This window comes from Leucoraja erinacea, chromosome 39 (genome assembly GCF_028641065.1).
Source record: "Leucoraja erinacea ecotype New England chromosome 39, Leri_hhj_1, whole genome shotgun sequence".
Lineage (NCBI taxonomy): Eukaryota > Metazoa > Chordata > Chondrichthyes > Rajiformes > Rajidae > Leucoraja > Leucoraja erinaceus.
In genome coordinates, this window is record NC_073415.1 from 9006246 (window position 1) to 9028624 (window position 22379).

A 22379-nucleotide genomic window follows, 5' to 3' on the forward strand; every position below is an offset into this window, starting at 1 on the left:
CCACCAGGGGGACGGAGGACAGCGCAGTCGAAAATGACGTGCTGCGCTGTTTGCTGGTCTGCTCCACACATGCAGGCTGCTGATGAACACAGCTCCCAGGAGTATCCCAATGCAGAGGGTTGGCAGGGGAAAGGTAGGTTCACTCAAGTACAAAGGAAGAAATGTACGTGTGGAGCCAGAGGAAGTGGGTGAGGTTATTTAGGAGTACTTTGCATCAGCATTTCACCAAGCAGAAGGATATGGATGATAGTGAGATTAGCGTGGGGAATCTTTATAGAGACATGCAGCTTGGAAACATGCCACAGCCTCACAGAGAGACTTCAACTCCATTAGCCAAAAGATATAGTGTGCGGGTGATCAATGGTCGGCGTGGACTCGATGGGCCAAAGGGCCTATTTCCATGCTGCATCTCCAGTCATACAACATGGAAGCAGGCTCTTTGTCTAACTAATGCATGACAACCAAGATGCCCCATCAATGCTAGTCCTATTTGTCCATGTTTGGCACATATTCCACTAAACTTTCCATATTCAGGAACTCATCCAGTATATTTATATTAAGAAAAATATGTTGGGTCTTTTGAAAAACATTAAGGTGGATAAGTTCTTGGAGTCTGATAGGATCTATCCGGTGATTCTGAGGGAAGCAAGTGAGGAGATTGCTGGGGTCATGACAGAGATGGACAGAGTGCTGGAGTAACTCAGCGGGTCGGGCAGCATGTGTGGAGAACATGGATAGGTGGCGTTTTGAATCAGGCTCCTTTTATGTCTCGACCTAAAGTATCACCTAGCCATGTTCTCCAGAGATGTTGCCACACCTGTTGAGTTACTCCAGCACTTTGTGTCATGTACATTAACCAGCATCTGCAGTTCGTTGTCTCTACACTATGACAGAGATTCTCTGTTTTCTCTTTAGCCACAAAGTGCCAGAAGATTGGGGACTGTCACCTATCCATGTTCTCCACAGATGCTGCCTGACCCGCTGAGTTACTCCAGCACTCTGTGAAACGTCACCTATCCATGTTCTCCACAGATGCTGCCTGACCCGCTGAGTTACTCCAGCACTCTGTGAAATGTCACCTATCCATGTTCTCCACAGATGCTGCCTGACCCGCTGAGTTACTCCAGCACTCTGTGAAATGTCACCTATCCATGTTCTCCACAGATGCTGCCTGACCCGCTGAGTTACTCCAGCACTCTGTGTCAAAACCAAGAATCTTTGAGCCATTTGCAATTACACTGGAAGATAGCCAATGGCTTTGAATTTAACTGTAAACAGGATCATTTAACAGTCTAAATTATCTTGAATTGAAAGAATGTCATGTTGTTCTGACTGATTTTCATCAAAATGCTTGAATGGACTCATTCTTCCCTCTTCAGAAAAATTAAAGATGCAGGAAGATGCAGAGAAGCATTCCCAAATGGGATGTGCAGTAAAAAATATGAGGTCATCCACTTTAGAGCACAAAATCTAAAAGGAGGGTATTTTGGGTGTTCACAAGCATGTACATGTCCATGTACACATCACCTTGCAAACACAGCGAACAATTAGGAAGACAAATGATTTGTTGCCTTTAATTATGAGAGTATTTGTAAAAAAGTAAAGCAGTTTTGCCTGCACATCTCCACTCCATACCAAGCCAGAGCCGCAGATTATTCACACAGGTTCACGTCGATCGTTGCAAGCCTTGTACACTGTAAACAGCTACACAGTGGAATCGGCAGAATCGCTGATCACAACACATCCCCTCCACCCCCAACAAGCTCAATGCATTGCATGTGTATGAAGGAACTGTAGATGCTGGTTTAAACCAAAGATAAGACACAAAATACTGGAGTAACTCAGTGCTGGACCCGAAACATCACCTATTCATTTACGCAGAGATGCTGCCTGTCCCACTGGTCTAAGATTATGTTGGCTGCTTTCCCAAGGCAGTGTGTTTATGTGGAGTCACTGGTGGGTGGGGGAGGTGGGGAGAGGCCGGTTTGTGAGAGGCACAGAGCTGTAATCACATTTCGGCAGTTTCTTGCAAACTTGAGCAGAGCAGATGCCATGCATCTGATTAGGATACTTTGTGTGCTACGTCTATAGAAATTAGTAAGAGTCATTGGAGATGTGTCAAAATTCCTTGGCCTTCTCAGGAAGTAGAGGCGTCTGTGTGCTTTGTTGGCTGTTGCATCAATGTGGTGAGACCAGGACAAGTGGTTGGTGATATTTACCTCAAGAAACCGATCGCTCTTGGCCACCTCCTCCTCAGCATTGATGGCACAGACTGGGATGTGTGCTCCACCCCATTCCCTGAAGTCAATAACCAGCTTCCTTGCTTTACTGACATTGAGGAAGAGGTTGTTGGCATCCTCTTGTTCCTAGAGTCGTTTGCAACCTGGCCCACTGTGGTGTCAGAGCAGAATGTGGCCACACAGTCACGAGTGCAAAGGGAGTATAGAAAGCGGCTGAGACCACAACCTTGTGGGACACCAGTTTCGAGCATGTTGTGTAGGAAAATCTCTGGAGAAAACCCCAGAGATAGGATTTACTCACTCTTGATGTGAATTTATCAGGAGAATCTGCAAGGTTTTGTAGCAACTGACCCCAAGATCCCTCCGAGAGTCTGGGGAAGGGTCTTTACGAGAGGTGGTGGTCCCAAGGTTGGAATCAAGCATTTAATTGCAGAGGAGGTTGCTGAGATATAGGTCCAGAAGATTGGTTGTTGGAGCTATGGTCAATAAATAGGGGGGGGCATAATAATCTTCTTAAAGCAGACAGAAAACTCAGGGTGGAGTAGGGGGAGGTTAAAGATGTCCTCCAGTAGTTTAGATTTGTTTATTGTCATGTGTTCCGAGGTGAGGACAAGAAAATAGGTTGGAGGTCACGTTACATTGATGATATTTGGGGTCTGCAAAGGGATATATAGTAGATAGGTTGAGTGCATGAGTAAAAACTTGGCAAATGGAATTTAAGCACTTCAGCAAAAGGAATCTAAAAGCAGACTATTATCTACATGGACACAAAAGCTGGAGTAATCAGCGGATCTGACAGCATCTCTGGAGAAAAGGAAGAGGTGGTGTTTCAGAACTTTTGTTTAAAGCAGCTTCTTCGGTTCCTTCCTACACATATTATCTACATGGTGCAGGTTAGGAGATGGTGTGGTGTCGAGAGAGCTGTAGTTTAGAGATAAACTAAACTACAGCTTTAGAGACCTACGCAGGTCACAGGGAGAACGCACGAACTCCGTACAACAAGCACCCATAGTCAGGATCGAACCCGGGTCTCTGGCCCTGTAAGGCAGCAACTCTACCGCTGCCACCCTGCCACCCGATGAATTGTCCTTGTATGAATTGCACAAAGTCAGCTGGCAAATGGTTTACAAGGTAAATGGCATATTGGCAATAATAGCATCGACCTGGAGTTCAAGAATAGGGAGCAATTGTTTCAATTATACTGGGCTGTGGTGAGGCCACTCCTGTAGACTGGAAGGTGATAAATGTTTTATGAATCATGGAATTGAGGTGCTGCCTAACCCCCTGAGCTATTCCAACACTTTTTTTTTGTAAATTAACCAATTAATCTACAAATCTGCCAATTGGTTAACTTGTTATCTTTCATTCTCAGTTCTGATAAAGGCTCTTTGACTTTGATTTTCATTTGAAACTCTTTTATGTTGCCTTGTCTTTAACTTTCAAGAGCTGGTTCTGCCACCATTGAGGTTGTGAATGCACATAAAACCTCCCTTTCACATTATTGGATTTGAATGAGAATGTGCAAGGCATGATTTGTATGTTTGCAGATGACACTAACATAGTTGGTATAGTAAACGCATGAAGATGTACAAGATATTAGTCTTGCCACCCTTATTGTGTTCCGTGTTGGCCCTGCTAACGAAAGATGGCATGAAGCTGAAAATACTTACAAAGATGCTGCCAGGATTGAAGCATCTGAGCTGAAGTTGAGTAAACTAGGGCCTTCTTATTCCTTAGAGTGCAAGAGGCTAACATTTATGAGGGCTTAATATTATTAAACTGATCTGAGTCAGGGAGACGGACTATCTGAGATGTCACCAATCCACGTTCTCCAGGGATACTGCCTGACCTGTTGAGTTACTCCAGCACTTTGTGTCCTTCCATGATCAAACTCAGTCTCTGATCTGATGACCACACAGTGACTTCCTTCTGTTATCAGTAAAGTTTACTGTTTCAGCATTCAACAACTGAAAATAGTATCCTAAACCTCCTATGGTTTAATTGCTCTCTCTGCTGGACAATATGCTTCAATACAGGTTGCTGTAAAATGCTTTGTTGAACGTCCCATTGTGGTAGTTGGATGGATTGGGACCATGAAGCTTAGAGGGTAACAATGGAGAGATGGGGTGGGGGGTGGAGTGGTGAGGTAGGGTTGAATCATTCGTGGCTACAGGGAGAGTGGGTCATGTTTGCTGCTGGGGCTAGATGGCTGTAATTAGCTGCTGACTATGGAGGGGGATTGAGATAGAGTTGCCATGAGGTGCAGAGTGGCGCAGTGGTAGAGTTGCTGCCTTACAGCATCATAGACCCGGGTTCAATCCTGACCACGGGTGCTTGTCTGTACGGAGTTTGTATGTTCTCCCTGTGACCGTGTGGGTTTTCTCCGGGTGCTCCGGTTTCCTCCCACACTCTAAAGACGTGAAGGTTGGTAGGTTAATTGGCTTCTATAAATTGTCCCTGGTGTGTAGGATAGAACTAGTGTGGGGCAATCATTGGTCAGCATGGACCCGATGGCCGAAGGGCCTGTTTCCGCGCTGTATCTCTAAAGTAAAGTCTGAAGTATAGAAGGTAAGGTATAGCTTAAAGGTCATCAGTTAATGTCAGTTCCCAGTTAAAACCCACTCCAATTGTTAAGGCATCTCTATGGGTTACCACATCTTACACGTGAAGGAGCTGGAAGAAAGACTCTATACTTTGGAACCCACATGATTTAATTTTTGATAAAGTTTTATCAGGTAGCCCACAAAAACATTATATCACATGGAACAATTTCTGGCCAGTATATTTCAGTTGGAAACCGTTTAAACATTTCTGGATGACAAGCCTAACGCCTACGTTGGTCATCATCAGTGTATGGTTTTGGAACTAAAATGATTACTACGCACCTTTCAGCCAGAGTTCAAGTTCAAGTTCACATTTATTGCCACATGCACCAGTTAAGGTACAGTGGAATTTGATTTACCATGCAGCCACACAATCAAAATGAGCACAATACACAATAGAATACAACATGAACATGTGGTGGAAGGCAATAACGTTCAGTCAGTCTTCCTTCTTTGTTCATCCGTGATCGGGGCCATGAACCCTCCGCAGTTGCCTCTACGGACGGCCCGATGTACAGGCCGTCTTGTCGGGATGATCGAACCTCCGACTTCTTCAGTTATCCTTCTGTTGTGACTTGTAATATCTCAACCCTCTCACGCCCAGCTGACCTGACTCGCATGTTGCTGCTAGTGTTCTTGCCTAAGGGGAAGGAGTTTTACTCTTGTGATTGAAAGTGAATGTTCACCTATTAATTTCCGTTATTTAATTCAATGTCAAACACCAATAGATAGAAACACATCGACAACTCAGAAGGTATAAAATAAACTTGAATGCCACATTTGAATCCTCTCAATAAATGCTGCTTTTTTGAGTTTGTGTGTGTTTAGTTTATTATTAGAGTATCTTTGATCGGACTTTACTGGCTTTATCTTGCACTAAATGTTATTCACATTATTCCCTTCATCGTGTATCTGTACACTGTGGACGACTCGTTTGTAATCATGTATTGTCTTTCCACTGACTGGTTAGCACGTGACAAAGGCTTTTCTCGGTACCTCGGTACACGTGACATTAGACTAAACTCCAGCCTGGTAGGAACGTAGCCAGCCTGTGTTTAAAAGTCTGTACACTTTGGTTATATTTTCATCCCCTTAAAGTTAGGTCACCTCTACCAATAGTGAGATCACTGAGAGAACCAGCGTAATGTGTGCTGTCTGTGTTGGACACTTACACAATGCACTGGCCGAGACATGGAGGTCACGGAGAGAAGGTACAAACTCCATACATACATCACCTGTAATCAGGATTAAACTCGGATCTCTGGGCTGTGAGGTAGCAACTCTACCGCTGCGCTACCATGCCGCCCGTAAATGTAGATGACAAGCGGTGTGGGTGAAGGACATGTCCACGGGGTCGAGGGCAAGCCGCCAAATTAGATTCAAAAGTGACTTGGTATGACGAGATACATGGGTGATGAAGAGTATGGGCTTTGTTGATGCAAGCACATGACCAGTGATGTACCACAACGACTAGTGCTGACATTCTATACATGAACAGCTTGGATATGAATGTAGGAAGTCTGAGGAGTCAGCTTACAGATGAGGCAAACGCTGATGGTGTTGTTGAATAGGCTATAGGATGATATATATATAGGGCCGAGCTTCTATACCTTGTAAGGAGTTATCGTCTATTCCTGGAATCATAGCTTCTGTAGGCGTAGGGGTCATAGGTCCCAACTGAAGGAACTTGATGTAGTTGAGCTGATTGACCACAGAAACAATGAGTGGCTGGCTCTGTTGCAGTGTTAAATATACAATCCAGAGATGTAGGAAAACTTTAGCAGAGGACAGTATGTGCGGAGACTTCTAGAGGTGTACCATAGATCATATAGTGGTATACAAAATCATGAGAGGAATAGATTGGGTAGATGCAGAGTCTTGCCCAGAGTAGGGAAATCGAGGACCAGAGAACATAGGTTCAAGGTGAAGGGGTAAAGATTTAATAGGAATCCAAGGGGTGAAATTTTTCACGCAAAGGGTGGTGGGTGTATGGAACAAGCTGCCAGAGGAGGTAGTTGAGGCTGGGACTATCCCATCGTTTAAGAAACAGTTAGACAGGACAGGACATTGATAGGACATGTTTGGAGGGATATGGACCAACCGCAGGCTAGTGGGACTAGTGTAGCTGGGACATTGTTGGCCGGTGTGGGCAAGTTGGGCCGAAGGGCCTGTTTCCACACTGTATCACTCTATGACTGTGGCCAATGCTGTGAGAAAACAGCTGTAGTTACTTTCAATGCCAACACTGATGTGAATAGGTTCTTTTTTCCAACATTTGTATTTAATATTGCTTCACCAATAAGCTATATTTTATTCAAAGATATATTCTGTTTACTTGTACAAATGTATCACTAGAAACAGCCCTTGTTATATCATTACCTACATCTTCATTTAGTGGTTACAAATATAAGTAGCATCGTTGGAAAAATTGTCTTGACAAGAAATGGCTTTAGGCTGTAAATGCAGTGAAATACACAGTATGTATTCAGGAACCAGCGGCAACAAAAGTCTAATATATGACTGTGAAATTAATGCTATAACAGGCACAATATAATACAGTATAAACAATTTGCTTGATAGAGTCTACAGTGTCGTTAACATCAGGAGGCCCAACCTGTGAAAAGTGCTAGCCTGATTATCGGGGTACTGCTGAAATGGGGGGGAGTCAAAAATGGATCGAGGAGTTAGAATTGAATTAGCATGAAAAGTAAGTAAGAAAGTGAAAAAGGTAAACACTACAACTATGCAAATAGACAAGAGGCTATCACTGTGTAACATTTGGGTACGGGACTGGTGAGGACACGTCTGTCACTGTATAACACTGGGGTACTGTAACGGAGGGGACACGTCTGTAAATGTGTAACACTGGGATACAGCACTGGCGGGGACAGGTCCGTCACCGTGCAACACTGGGGTACTGTAATGGTGGGGACGGGTCTGTACCTGTACAACACTGGGGTACAGTACCGGTGGGGATGGGTCGGTCACCGTGTAACCCTGGGGTACAGTACTGATGGGGATAACTCTGTCACTGGGGTACAATACTGGTGGGGACAGGTCTGTCATTGTGTAACACTAGGGTGCAAACCTGTCATGTATAATACTGGAATGCAGTATTCTAGAGCACTAAGTGCAATTCCACTGATTACTCTAGCAGAGAGATCATTTGATTTACTCTCACGAGTGGAAATCAGGATGAATAAGAATTTGTAAATGGACATGAATGAATACTGAGCATTGTGTAGTTGGAGGAGGTTACAGGGATAGGAAGGGATGAGAGTATGGCAATAATGAAACAATAGGAAGAGAAGACAGGCACAAAAGGCAGGAGTAACTCAGAGGGTCAGGCAGCATCTCTGGAGAAAATAAATAGGTGACGTTTCGGGTTGAAACCCTTCTTCAAACTGAAGAAGGGTCTCGACCCAAAACATCACCTATTCAATTTCTTCAGAGATGCTGCCTGACCCGCTTAGTTACTCCAGCCTTTTGTGTCTGTCTACGGTTTAAACCAGCATCTGCAGTTCCTCCCTAGGCAAGAGGGTAAGAATACAGGAAAAGGCATCGACTCACATTTTATCCATTTATGACAATATTTTATCAGACAACATTCACGTAATTTAAGCAAGTAGTTCACCTTGGAAAGATTATTGCACCAAGTGTGTGATCCAATGTCCATTCCCATCAATGGGAAGAAAAGTCGCATGGCTCTGATGTTCTCAGTGCACAGCTGGCTTTGATGCCAGCGTTCTGGTATCAGTTCAGAGTTTGACAAATGGACACAAAAACGACCCAAAATTCAGAACATTCCTGAGAATGAACTGTTGTTACATTTGTTGTTACATTTCCTAGAGTAAGTGCCATCAGTCGACTGTAACATTGCATCAGGAGCCGCCTCAGTAACAATATTCAGACAATTGTTGTGATATGTCCGTCTAACTCACAGGTGTAATACAACTATTATTATTTGGTCCAGTCTGTGAGTTATTGTCATTGCCGTTTGAAATCACTTCCTGCAAAGGAAAAATGTCCAGAGGTTCATTCACACGAGGGATTTCTTGGTTTCTGCTGGGTGTTGGATTCAGTACATTATATTCTCCTGTTTTCCGAGCTCTGTCGATCCGGCAATAGCAGATTATTGCCATTATTATTATTATTATTATTGCCCCCACAATTGAAAAGATGATGATGATCACCCATGACGATTCTTCACCTGTGGATAATTCACAAAAACCATTACACAATCATCATCCATTCTGAGCAAATACATCTACTGTAAAACTACAGATCCTTTCTTTCCAAAATCCATGAATTTTGCCTGCACTCATTTGCAGGTATAATTTACTTATAATCTCTCGAATTACTATCTACCTCATCGGGGACCCTCGGACTATCTTTGATCGGACTTTACTGGTTTACCTTGCACTAAACGTTATTCCCTTATCATGTATCATGCTGCACACTGTGAACGGCTCGATTGTAATCATGTATTGTCTTTCCACTGGCTGGTTAGCACACAACAAAAGCTTTTCAATGTAGCTCAGTTACATGTGACAATAAACTAAACTAAACCAATGTTTTCTCACTTTATTTATAAACACATTGTGCGTACGAATGGCATAGCATGCTACTCGACGGACAATTAAATATTTTTTGAAGAATAAAGTCCATTTTCATTTAACTTAGTTTAGCAATTCAGTGCGGAAACAGGGTCTTCGGCCCACTGAGTCCATGCCAACCATCAATAACCCATTCACATTAGTTCAATGTTATCCCACTAACCGGAGATACCAGATAAAACGTACACAGGTCACGGGGAGAATGTACAAACTTTGTACAGACAGCACCCGTAGTCAGAATCGAACCCATGTCTTTGGTGGTGTAAGGCAGCAACTCTACTTCTGCGCCACCATGCCACTCGCATGTTCTAATGCCTTGTCTGAAAGGTGGCACCACAGACACTCTTTGCCACTATTCACCAAAAGCAAGTTGGGTGATGCTTTGTAGAGCACATCTGTTTAACCCAGAAGGGAAACTCCGAACCTTTGGTATCCTGTCACTACGGTTCTCCATCCCAGGCAGCATCCATGGAGAACATGGAGAGGTGACGTTTTGGGTCGGGACCCTTCTGCAGACAAGGGCAAACATTTGAGTGTCCAGAAATTGACAGGGGCTCGTTTTTCTACCTGCTGTTATTTCATTATTTTGGTGTTACTATTTATGGGTTAATCAGAAACAAGAGGTGTGAAATCACAGAATATTCTCAAGAGTTCTCAGAACAGTGCTTTTATTGTAGACTACCGGATGTTTCCTTGTGTTAATTATCTGCTAAGTGTGTTTGGTGTAGACACTGGGGATGCTGAGGGTTGTGACAAGGCAAAGATTGCTTCAACAAAGGCATTGGTGGACAAACGGACTCCTTTACATTAGACTGAGAGTGGTCAGTCTAACATAAAGTCGTACAGCTGGTACTCTTGCCTGGAGTCAGGAGATTAGTGGTTCAAGTCCCAAACACCAGGATATTCCAGGGACACAAAGATATTCCATGGAAATACTGACAAAGAATCTCTGAGGTGCCACATTATTTTTTAATATGGCTGTATGGTAATTCACCTACCACTGTACCTTAATTGGTATACGTGACAATAAACAGACCTTTGAACCATTGAAGATTAACGACTGTATCCTTCATGTCTATGGTTGGCATTGTGAGTTGCATTTAGAACAGTAAATGATGCGTTGTGCAATATTAATGCCTATTCTGCATTGCATCCACCCTGAAGAAGAGACAGAGTATTGCAGTAGCTCAGCGGGTCAGGCAATATCTCAGGAGCGGCCTATCCATGGTCTCCTGAGATGCTGCTTGACCCGCTGAGTTGCTCCAGCACTCCGTGTCCTCGTCTGTAAATCAGATCTTTGTTGAAAGGTTTCGACCCAAAACGTCACCCATTCCTTCGCTCCAGAGATGCTGCCTGTCCCACTCAGTTACTCCAGCATTTTGTGTCTATCTTCGGTTTAAACCAGCATCTGCAGTTCCTTCCTACACACTCCTTGTTTCTACATTGGAAGCATCCTGTTTTTTGAAGCGAACCACGAGAAAGCATGCAGTTCCGATCAGATCCACTAGGCGGCAATGCTAGATGTTCCTACACCCATTGGTTATAGCGGTCTTTGTTGCATTCACGAAACAGCCTTTTCAATCCATGTACTGAGGCCATTTATTCCCTGTGATCCTCACCTGATAGAAAATGTACATTCAATATAAATTATAATTCTGCATTCCCAATATTCCCACCCTAAACAGGTAGATGTGAACAGAGAGTCTACAAGTTACAGTCACAGTTGCAATGGTTCTAGAATACCATCTTTTTATCTTAGTTTAGTTTAGTTTAAAGATACAGCGCAGAAACGTGCCTTTTGGCCCACAGAGTCCGCACCGACCAGCGGTTCCCAACACTAACAGTATCATACACACACTAGATACAATTTACAATTATACCAAGCCAATTAACCTACAAAACTACGTCTTTGGAGTGTGGGAGGAAACCGGAGATCCCCGAGAAAACACATGCAGTTTACGGGGGGGGGAGCATGTAAAGCTGCATATAGACAAGCAACCCGTAGACAGGGTCGAACCCGGGTCTCTGGGGCTGTAAGGCAGCAACTCTACCGCTGCGAAATCATCCCACCTCATTCATGATTGAAAGGCAGAGCAGACTCGATGGCACCAATGTAAAGTTACTTACTTTGCACATTGAGTGTGATATTCTGTTGCTTAACAATGGGTTCAGAGTGATTTTGGAGTGTCAGTTTAGCCACACAAGTCAACTGCTGTCCATTCATCTCCATCTTTGGATGCAAAGTGTGGTAGATAGTGTGCTCTGTACTGGATGACTCGCTTGGCAAAGACATATTCCCATTCTTCAGTGTAAGTTGAAGTTCTCCCGAGACATTAAACACACTGCAGGTAATATTCACCGGTTTTCCATCAATGATGGTCAGTGATGCTTGGATTACAGGTTCGGAGAAAACTGCAACAACAGAAAGATATTGTTAGAAACCCTATCAAAGCTTAGAGCAGCACGGTGGCGCGGCGGTAGATTTTAATGTTCAATTTCAAGTGAGTTTTGTGTCCCTGTATAGGACAATTAAATTCTTGCTTTGCTTCAGCACACAGAACATAGTAGGCATTTACTACAGAACAGATCAGTGTGTCCATATACCATAATATAAATATATACACACATGAATAAATAAACTGATAAAATGCAAATAACAGAAAATGGGTTATTAATAATCATAGTTTTGTCCGAGCCAGGTTTAATAGCCTGATGGCTGTGGGGAAGTAGCTATTCCTGAACCTGGTTGTTGCAGTCTTCAGGCTCCTGTACCTTCTACCTGAAGGTAGCAGGGAGATGAGTGTGTGGCCAGGATGGTGTGGGTCTTTGATGATACTGCCAGCCTTTTTGAGGCAGCGACTGCGATAAATCCCCTCGATGGAAGGAAGGTCAGAGCCGATGATGGACTGGGCAGTGTTTACTACTTTTTGTAGTCTTTTCCTCTCCAGGGCGCTCAAATTGCTGAACCAAGCCACGATGCAACCGGTCAGCATGCTCTCACCTTATGTAATTGCCTTATAGTAGTGTCAAAGACCTAGGTTCGATCTTGACTATGGGTGCTGTCTGTACGGAATTTGTACATTCTCCCCGTGACTTGTGTGGGTTTTCTCCAGGTGCTCCAGTTTCCTCCCGCACTCCAAAGACGTACAGGTTTATAGGTTAATTGACTTTAGCTATGGCTCTACATCCAACTGTAGTTGGACAATGATCGGAGGCAATTACCCAAAGTCACCCTATTATTCCCGGCATCATTCACCCCCTATACCAATCTCATCAAACCTAGTGACATGTTGGTTGAACACATCCTGATGAGTGGAATTTGAAATGTCCTCAATGTTTGGGCAACACTGTCAAAGTTCCCATTGAACACCAGTTGTAGGAAGGAACTGTAGATACTGGTTCACACCGAAGATAGGCACAAAATGCTGGATAACTCAGCGGCACAGGCATCATCTCTGGAGAGAAGGAATAGGAGACATTTTGTGTCGAGACCCTTCTTCAGACTGCAAATCAGGGGAGAGGGAGATACAGCGATAAGGAAGGTGTCAAAATGAGACCTGAGACAATATAATAGATGAGGTCATGACAATATCATGACATGAGACAAGATGAGGATCAAGAAAAATGTAGAATAGATCAGAATGTAGAATAGGAGAAGGTGACCACAAAGCAAACGGAGACAAAATGTCATTGGGGAGACTGGTGGGAGAACTGGGAAGGGGGAGGGATGGAGAGAGAGGAAGAGCAAGGGTTACTTGAAGTTAGAGAAGTCAATGTTCATACCACTGGGGTGTAATCTGCCCAAGCCAAATATGAGGAACTGTGCCTCCAATTTGTGTTGGGCCTCACTGTGACAATGGAGGAGGCCCAGGACAGAAAGGTTGGTGTGGGAATGGGAGGGGATTTATAGTATTTAGCATCTCCACCCTGGCTGGTAACAAGCCAGAGGCTTCTATGTCACTTCAGGGAACACTTTGCTTTCAAAACAATGGTAAATAGTCCACTGATTTAATTCCTGGGCGTAAGGAAGGTACTACAATATTTCTCCTTTATGTAAATGTTATGCATCTACATTCAGTTTGTATCTCTGATAAATTCAGTTGCTGGTAGCTGCCTCTGTAACAGGATCTACATTAAAAACAGACAAAATAAGAGCAGGGCTTTATCACACACTCCAACGAGGCAGCTCTTGAATGAAGAAGGGTCTCGACCCTAAATGCCACCCATACCTTTTATCCAGAGATGTTGCCTGTCTTGCTTTTGTGTCTATCCTCCATGAGTAAGAATGTGGCCGAATAACAGCATCTAGGTGACATCATGTTGCCTTTTTTCCACTAATTCCTTTGTTTTCCGTACAGGCCGATTAAAGTTTTGTGACTCTCCAGTACCAAATGTCCCCTTTAATATTCTTTAATAGTTGCCAAAGGAGGTAGTTGAGGCAGGGACTATCCCAACATTTAAGAAACTAGTTACACAGTTACATGGATAGGACAGGTTTAGAGGAATATGAGCCAAACGTGGGCAGGTGGGACAAGTGTAGCTCGAACATGTTGGCCGGAGTGGGAAAGTTAGGCCGAAGGGCTTGTTTCCACGCTGTATGACTATGACTCTATGATATCAATCATAATCTCTGGTTATCCAGCATGCTTACCGTACACCTCAATGGAAATGTTGGCACTCCTTGTTAGATTTAATGGATAATCCTCAAAATCTGCTCTGCAGGTGAATTCAGTCAGTCCTGTGTCTTGTGGTGTCCATGTTGTTGTTGCCCAGATATCGTGGGATGATGACGTCTTTGTAACTGGCTTCAGTTCTTCTTCATTGTGAAACCATGTTACAGTCAACTTCTCAGCTGGATAGACATTTTGGACCTCACATTCCAACGTGGCCTCCTCATTCACTTCAATGGGCTTTCTGTTGAGGATTCTAGGAGGCTTTGGAAAAGCTGAAAAGACACATAAGGAATTCCCTGCATATTAGTTTTCTGTAGACAATGGAACTAAAGGAAAACAGACCAATACTGGCATTGCATTGAACGCAAAAACAATTCACCACACCCGAGTCAGAATCTGGATGTCCCGTAATTTAGTTTAGTTCAGAGATACAGCGCAGAAACAGGCCCTTTGGTACACCGAGTCAGCGCCAACTGGCACACTAATGCTATCCTATACACACTAGGGACAATTACAATTGTACCGAGCCAATTAACCTACAATCCTGTACGGCTTTGGAGTGTGGGAGGAAACCGGAGATCCCAGATGAAATCCACGCAGGTCACGGGGAGAACGTGCAAACTCCATATAGTCAGCACCATTAGTCAGGATGGAACTCGTGTCTCAGGCGCTGCAAGGCAGTTGCTCTACCGCTGTGCCACACAAATTTGTTATTTAAATATACTTCTCCTATGCTTCTGGCATCATGAGGATCTAACTCTGCTTTGAGCTCCAGCCACGGACTGTGGTACAAGCCAATACACTCACTGACATAGCACGACACAAAGTGCTGGAGTAACTCAATGGGTCAGACAGCCTTTCTGGAGAACACAGATAGGTGATCTTTCACGACCCCTTCCATGCTCTCCAGGGATGCTGCCAGGCCTGATGAGATACTCTAGCACTTTGTATAAACCAGCATCTGCAGTTTCTTGTTTCTACTGTGCCCAGATAGGTTTGGTAACTGTTGTAAGGAACAATCTCCGGAGCACTCTAGAAGTTGTAATGAGGTGGGGGGGAGGTTGCTTGGCACAGCGGTAGACTTGCTGCCTTACAGCGCCTGAGACCCGGGTTTGATCCTGACTATGTGTGTGGTTTGTACATATTTTGTACGTTCTCCCCATGATCTGCGTGAGTTTTCTCCAGGAGCTCCGTTTTCCTCCCACACTCCAAAGATGTGCAGGTTTGTAAGTTAATTGGCTTCATAAAAATTGTAAATCTACCCTAGTGAGTAGGATAATGTTAGTGTGCGGGGATCGCTGGTCGGCGTGGACATGGTGGGCCGAAGGGCCTGTCTCCACACTGTATCACTAAACTATACTAAACAATGCAGAAACACACATTGTGTTAACGTGTTCTACAGAGGAAACCTTGCAGACAGGGTAAACTCAACTTAAAGTGCTTGTTCTGTAGATAACTCATCTCTCCTGGTTTAGTGTGTGTGGCTTGCTTGTAAATATGTCAGCAGACAGCACGGTGGCACAGGGGTAGAGTTACTGTCTTACAGCACCAAAGACCAGGGATCAATCCTGACTAAGGGTGCTATCTGTACGGAGTTTGTACATTCTCCCCGTGACCTGTGTGGGTTTTATGCAGGAGCTCTGGCTTCCTCCCACACTTCAAAGACATGCAAGTTTTGCCGGCTAATTGGCATGCTACAATTATAAATTGTCCATAGTGTGTAGGATAGTATTGGTGTGGGGGGGATCTCTGGTTGGCACAGACCCGGTGGGCCCAATGGCCTGTTTCCACGCTGTATATCTAAACTAAACTTTACAAAATGCGACTCCAGTTTGTTTCAACTTAGTCTTGAGCAGAGGAGAGCAATTATTGTTCAAGTGGAACTCACAGTAGGTTTGCAGAGTCACGGAGGAGGATTCGATTTCTTTTGTGGTATTTGTGTCCAAGTCCAGCTCTGCCAAGCATGTGTACACTTGTCCATCCTCAGCCATGCTTGCATTGAGATTGAGAATATTGACCACCGGAGTCACATCGTCTGGAAACTTTTGTTCCGTTGGGTGAACTGATTTCACAACTTTGCTCCCTCTGAGCCACTTGAGATGGAGCTTGGTGTTTGGATACACTCTTGGACCGGTGCATTGAAGCTGATATGTTTTGTTAATTTCCATCACCTTTGGATGTGGTGCAATGACAAGATCTCGATCTGTTGAAGGAGAATCATGTTAATAAAATTCACTGAAATAATGAACCTGAATAGTATTTGTCCCACCTCATCTCATATTCACCGATTATTCAAGTGATATACAGACAGCATGAATGTACATATGTTCTTCAATATTTAGGGTGGCACAGTGGTGCAGTGGTAGAATTGCTGCCTTACAGCACCATAGACCCGGGTTTGATCTAGAATACGGGTGCTGTCAATATGGAGTTTGTAAGTTCTCCCCATGACCACATTAGCTTTCTCCAATATCTTTGGTTTCCTCCCACATTCAAAAGAGGTACAGGTTTGGAGGTTAATTGGCTTGGTATAAGTGTAAATTGTCCCGAGTGTGTGTAGGATAGTGATAGCATGCCGGGATCGCTGGTCCTTATGTACTTGGTAGGTCGAAGGGCCTGTTTCCGCACTGTACCTCTAAACTGAACTAAACAAATCTAAATTGTAAGCAAGAACTTAAATGTTCTCTCCCCACAGATGCTGGTTGGAGTGCTGTGTTTCCAGTATTTCAGATTTAGTTTAATTCAGAGATGCAGCATGGAAACAGGCCCTTCAGTTTACTGACTCCAATCCGACCATCAATCACCCGTTCATACGAGTTCTACGTCATCCCACTTTCTCATCCACTCCCTACACAATAATGGCAATTTACAGAGGCCAATTAACCCATCTATTCTACATCACATTCTATATTATTTATTCTAAATTTTCATTGCTCTCCATTCCCTTTGTCCTGTTTTCACACCTTTCACTTCCTTATCTATGTACCTCTCTCTCCCCTGACATCAGTCTGAAGAAGAGACTCAACCCGAAACATCACCCATTCCTTCTCTGCAGAGATACTGCCTGTTCCGCTGACTTACTCCAGCATTTTGTGTCTATCTTCAGTTTAAACCAGCATCTGCAGTTCCTTCCTACACATTCAGAGTTTGAGTTTAGTTTATTGTCACGTGTACCAAAGTACAGAGAGAAGCATTTGTTGTGTGCTGACTAGTCACCGGGAAGACTATACATGATATTCTGCAATGTTACCTATGTAACTAATTAATTAACATTTTAGAATAAGAGGTTTCGCTTATTATACACTGTGATCACAAGTTTTCAAAGCTTTTTGTTTAGTTTAGTTTAGGGAAACAGGCTCTTGAGTCCGTGCCGATCAGTGATCCCTGCACACTAGCACTATCCTACACACACTAGGGACAATTTACAGTTTTACTGACAGTAATTAACCTACAAGCCTGGAGTGTGGGAGGAATCCGGAGCACCCGGAGAAACCCCATGCAGGTTACGGGGAAAACCTACAAACTCGTAGTCAGGATCAAATCCATGTCTCTGGCGCTGTAAGGCAGCGACTCTACTGCTGCGCCACTGTGCTGTCCGGTTCTGCATATTATTCTGCTAGCAAATGGTTATAGAGTGATACAGTGCAAACAGGCCCTTCGGCCCAACTCTCCTATACCGGTTAGAATAAGAAATTACACTTACTGTACACAATGATCACTGTTTTGTTCTCAACTGTAGTATTGTTTTCAGATTTGCACAATACACTGCAAACCATTGGTAAATCCCACCTCATCACAGCTGGGAATTGGCATGTGTTTGAGTTGTTAACTTTATTGCAGTATTTATCTAGCCCTGGTTTTAGTTCCATGTTTATGTCAGGATTTAAACATGTGGTTCTGCAGTTCACATTCAAAGAGCCCCCGAATTCCACAGCTGGAGTGTCTGTGTTTATGTGAACCTCAAATCCATTCCCTTTCGCTGTCAGAGAAAAAACAAAACATCACAATAAGTAGAGATACAAAATGCATTTAAACAAAGGGCAAAATCAGGGTAATTGCTTGATCTAAAAGAGTCATTTCAAATTACTCACAAACCATTAACATACATTACATACTCTGATGATACTTTGATCATGGACACCACCAACTCACAGGGACAGTTATGTCTGAGATGGACATTTTTGCAGAGTGGTGTAGGCGGAATTACCTTGACATTAATACCTCCAAAACAAAGGAGTTGGTTGTTGACTTCCGTAAAGGTCCTTCCATCATCCCCACTCTGTTAGTCAACAACCGGCTAATAGAAAGGGTCGAGACACCTTGGGACAATAATTGATCACAAACTCACCTTCCAACTAAATAGTGAAACTATATTTTCTAAGTGTCAGCAACACCTCTTTTTCCTGAGGAAACTCCACAGACTTCAGGCTCACCAGTCAGTCCTGACAGCTTTTTACAAATGTTTCATTGAATCAGTAATAACCTTCAATATGTCAGCCTGGTTTTGGTCACTATCCAACATCCATCGCAACCCACTAAACAAAATCATATCAATGAGCAGTAAAATAATCGGACTGGAGCAGGAACCATTGATCAGCATTTACAATAGAAGGACTAAACTAAAAGGAACACAAATAGCCTCAGACACCACTCACTCACTGCACAGCCAATACAGTCTTCTAGCCTCAGGCCAGAGATACAGGTCACTCACATTCAGAGCCATGTCGAGTTTTGTGCCTACATCAATTAGACTGACGAATAGGTGATCTAATTAGTTATTCATTTATCTATATATACATTTTTACATTATTTTAATGTTTTTATTGCCTATTCTTCATGTATTGTGCTTTGCAAGTTTTACCTACTGACCACTGTTGGACTGCTGGTATGTGATGTGTGTGGTATATTGTGTTGTGTTGCTGGGTATGTGAACAAGGTATGTTCCCGATGTTGGGGAAGTCCAGAACAAGGGGTCACAGTTTAAGGATAAGGGGGAATTCTTTTAGGACCGAGATGAGGAAAACATTTTTCACACAGAGAGTGGTGAATCTCTGGAATTCTCTGCCACAGAAGGTAGTTGAGGCCACAGTTCATTGGCTATATTTAAGAGGGAGTTAGATGTGGCCCTTGTGGCTAAAGGGATCAGGGGGTATGGAGAGAAGGCTACTGAGGATACAGGATACTGAGTGGGATGATCAGCCATGATCATATTGAATGGCGGTGCAGGCTCGAAGGGCCGGAAAAAAAAGTTAATTGAATTGAATTGTGAAACTTTTTTTTCTACGAATTATATAACTCCAGGAACTGGGAGTCGGTGTTAGAGACTGAGGTGATTCTTAACATTTCCCGGTGTTGAAGTAAAGAATGTTTCTGTTTAGCAAGTGTTGAATATACAGTAGAATAAAGAGTTTGACAACAGAGAAACGAATGAAGTGTTTTTACAAGGCGGAGTTCCATATCACCATTGTACATGCTATTTTTTTTTAAGATATACACAAAATGCTGGAGTAACCCAGCGAGTCAGGCAGGCAGCCTCTCTTGAGAAAAGGAAGAGGTGAAGTTTCGGGTCGAGACCCTTCTGCAGACAGCCAGGACAAAAGGGAAACGAGAGATTTAGAACAAATGGATGTAAGATATGCAAAAAACGTATCAATGATAAAGGAAACGGGCCATTGTTAATTCAGCGGCTCAGGCAGCGTGTGTGGAAGGAACAGACAGGCGGGACCCTTCAGGCAAAATGCATTCCAGGCAAACATTTAAATCACAAGAGAATCACATTTAAATCCTCTGAAAAAACATGTTCAAACTTCCTTCCAGATGGAAAGCCGGTGATGTTTCTGACCCGCCGGGGCAGCGGGTCCCCGTTCCCGTGTGGAACAGGCATCACTGCCGGGGCTGGAGACGAGACCTCCCCCGTCCGTGATGCTCACTGCCCGGCGGCCCAGAGGCCCCGGTCCACAGGTACTCACTCACTCACTCACTTACACTCACTCACACTCACACAATTACACTCACACAATTACTCTCACACGAACATTCACACTCACTCTCTCTTTCACACATCCACAAACACTCACAAACACTCATAAACACACTCACTTACACACGCACTCACACACACGTTCTCCCTCACTCACACAATTACTCTCACACGCACAATCACTCACTCACTCTCATACGCGCACACACTCATACGCATACACACTCACCCTCACATAGACATACACATACTCCACACGCTCGCACACTTTTACACACATGCTCACACTCACACTAGCTGTTCCGACAATGGCGTGATCACAGCGTCCAGGCTGCGCCCCTCTCCCACCGCGCCCCTGCTTCACTCCGCCAAAAATAAGCAATCATCTGCTTTTTGTTTTGACATTAATAAATGACAAGATATCCCCCCGCTGATTATTGAGCTCCGCTTAATAGCTCGGCCATGAAATAAAAACGCTATATTCCATGGGAGAAGCGCGTTTGATGTGAGGATTGTACTAACTTGTTAACGTGAATACGAACAAGACGAGGTGAAGGTATCTCCCGCTTGAAGTGAGTGTAGAGACCATGACTGCGACCCTCCTCGGCGCCTGCTGCCTCTCCGATCACCGCCCGTCCAAATGAACACAGCGCTCCCACAGTCCACACACTCGCTGTTAATGCAAACAATCTCTCTGATTTCCCGGAAACAATTCAGAAACTAAACTTCGGAGAAAGCCCCTAAAAAAAAGAGTTTAAAGAAAAAGCCTCCCCTCGGCTCAACTTTGTGCTCGCCGTTGCAACAGAGACTGACTTGGGGAAAGTCCAGTGACAATCGTGCGGTAAACACGCCCATAATGTGCAGAGCGATGACCACTGCCGAGAGGTATGTACAGGGTCTTTGCTGTAGACTGCCCTTAACATCAGTGGAAGATTCACACTGGATCTGAGCTCTGATAATCAGCGCAATGGGGTTACTCCCCATCTCTCTCACTCCCTCACATTACATATGAAGAAAGACTGGATAGACTCGGTTTGTACTCGCTAGAATTTAGAAGGTTGAGGGGGGATCTTATAGAAACTTACAAAATTCTTAAGGGGTTGGACAGGCTAGATGCAGGAAGATTGCTCCCGATGTTGGGGAAGTCCAGAACAAGGGGTCACAGTTTAAGGATAAGGGGGAACATTTTTAGGACCGAGATGAGAAAAACATTTTTCACACAGAGTGGCGAATCTGTGGAATTCTCTGCCACAGAAGGTAGTTGAGGCCAGTTCATTGGCTATATTTAAGAGGGAGTTAGATGAGGAACTTGTGGCTAAAGGGATCAGGGGGTATGGAGAGAAGGCAGGTACAGGATACTGAGTTTGGATGATCAGCCATGATCATATTGAATGGCCGAATGGCCTACTCCTGCACCTATTTTCTATGCTTCAATGCTTCTATTCCCATCACAGTAAACCAGCATCTGCAGTTCCTTCCTTCACAGTAACCCCCCCCCCCCCTCCCACCACACACACACACACACCCCTCCTGCCTCTCATCATAGACCTCCCACATTCCCATCACTGTAACCCCCTCCCTACCCAGTCTCCTGTCACAGTAACAACCCCCCCCCTGTTGTTCCCCATCATAGTTCATACCTTCATAAGCTCTATAAGCAGAATTAGACCCATCAAGTCTACTCCGCCAATCAATCTTTGCTGATCTATCTCTTCCTCTCAATCTTTGCTGATCTATCTTTCATTCTGCTGCCTTTTCCCCATAACCCCTGACACCCGTACGAATCGAGTATCTGTCATTCTCTAAAAATATTACCCCCCACAATAATGAATTCCACAGTTTCACCACCCTCTGACTGAAGAACTTCCTCCCTATCTCCTTTTTAAAGGTACGTCCTTTTATTCTGAGGCTATGGCCTCTGGTCCTAGACTCCTCCCACTAGTGGAAACATCCTCTCCACATCCACACTATCCAGCCTCTGCAAAAGTCATAGATAGGTTTCTTGAACTGCTTGAAGGTAGATAGAAACGCAGGAGAAACTCAGCGGGTGAGGCAGCATCTATGGAGCGAAGCAATAGGTGACGTTTCGTGTTGAGACCCTTCTTCAGACCTGAAACATCACCTAGTCCTTCACTCCATAGATGCTGCCTGACTCACTGAGTTTCTCCAGCATTTTTATCTACCTTCGATTTTTCCAGCATCTGAACCGCTTTAGATCGTTTGACAAATGCTGAAGACTTGGACATCACCTGGGATTAGCCTTCATG

The 22379-nt window shown here is 44.0% G+C and overlaps 1 protein-coding gene across 5 annotated transcripts; it reads right to left on the minus strand.

Annotated features, from left to right (window-relative positions):
* Positions 1-5138: 5138 nt before the first annotated feature.
* LOC129714545 (vascular cell adhesion protein 1-like) lies at positions 5139-21011 on the minus strand. Of its 5 annotated transcripts, none has more exons than XM_055664236.1 (6): positions 20635-21011; positions 17836-18111; positions 16021-16335; positions 14111-14404; positions 11587-11871; positions 5139-9053 (listed from the first exon to the last, which is right to left on the minus strand). In XM_055664236.1, the coding sequence occupies exons 1-6, from the start codon at positions 20699-20701 to the stop codon at positions 8776-8778; spliced, it is 1515 nt and encodes a 504-aa protein (XP_055520211.1). In that variant the 5' UTR covers positions 20702-21011; the 3' UTR covers positions 5139-8775. The 5 variants fall into 5 exon arrangements, with proteins under 5 accessions (XP_055520211.1, XP_055520214.1, XP_055520213.1 ...); XM_055664239.1 differs by lacking the exon at positions 20635-21011 and adding an exon at positions 19909-20499; XM_055664238.1 differs by lacking the exon at positions 20635-21011 and adding an exon at positions 18616-19659.
* Between the last annotated feature and the right edge of the window lie 1368 nt (positions 21012-22379).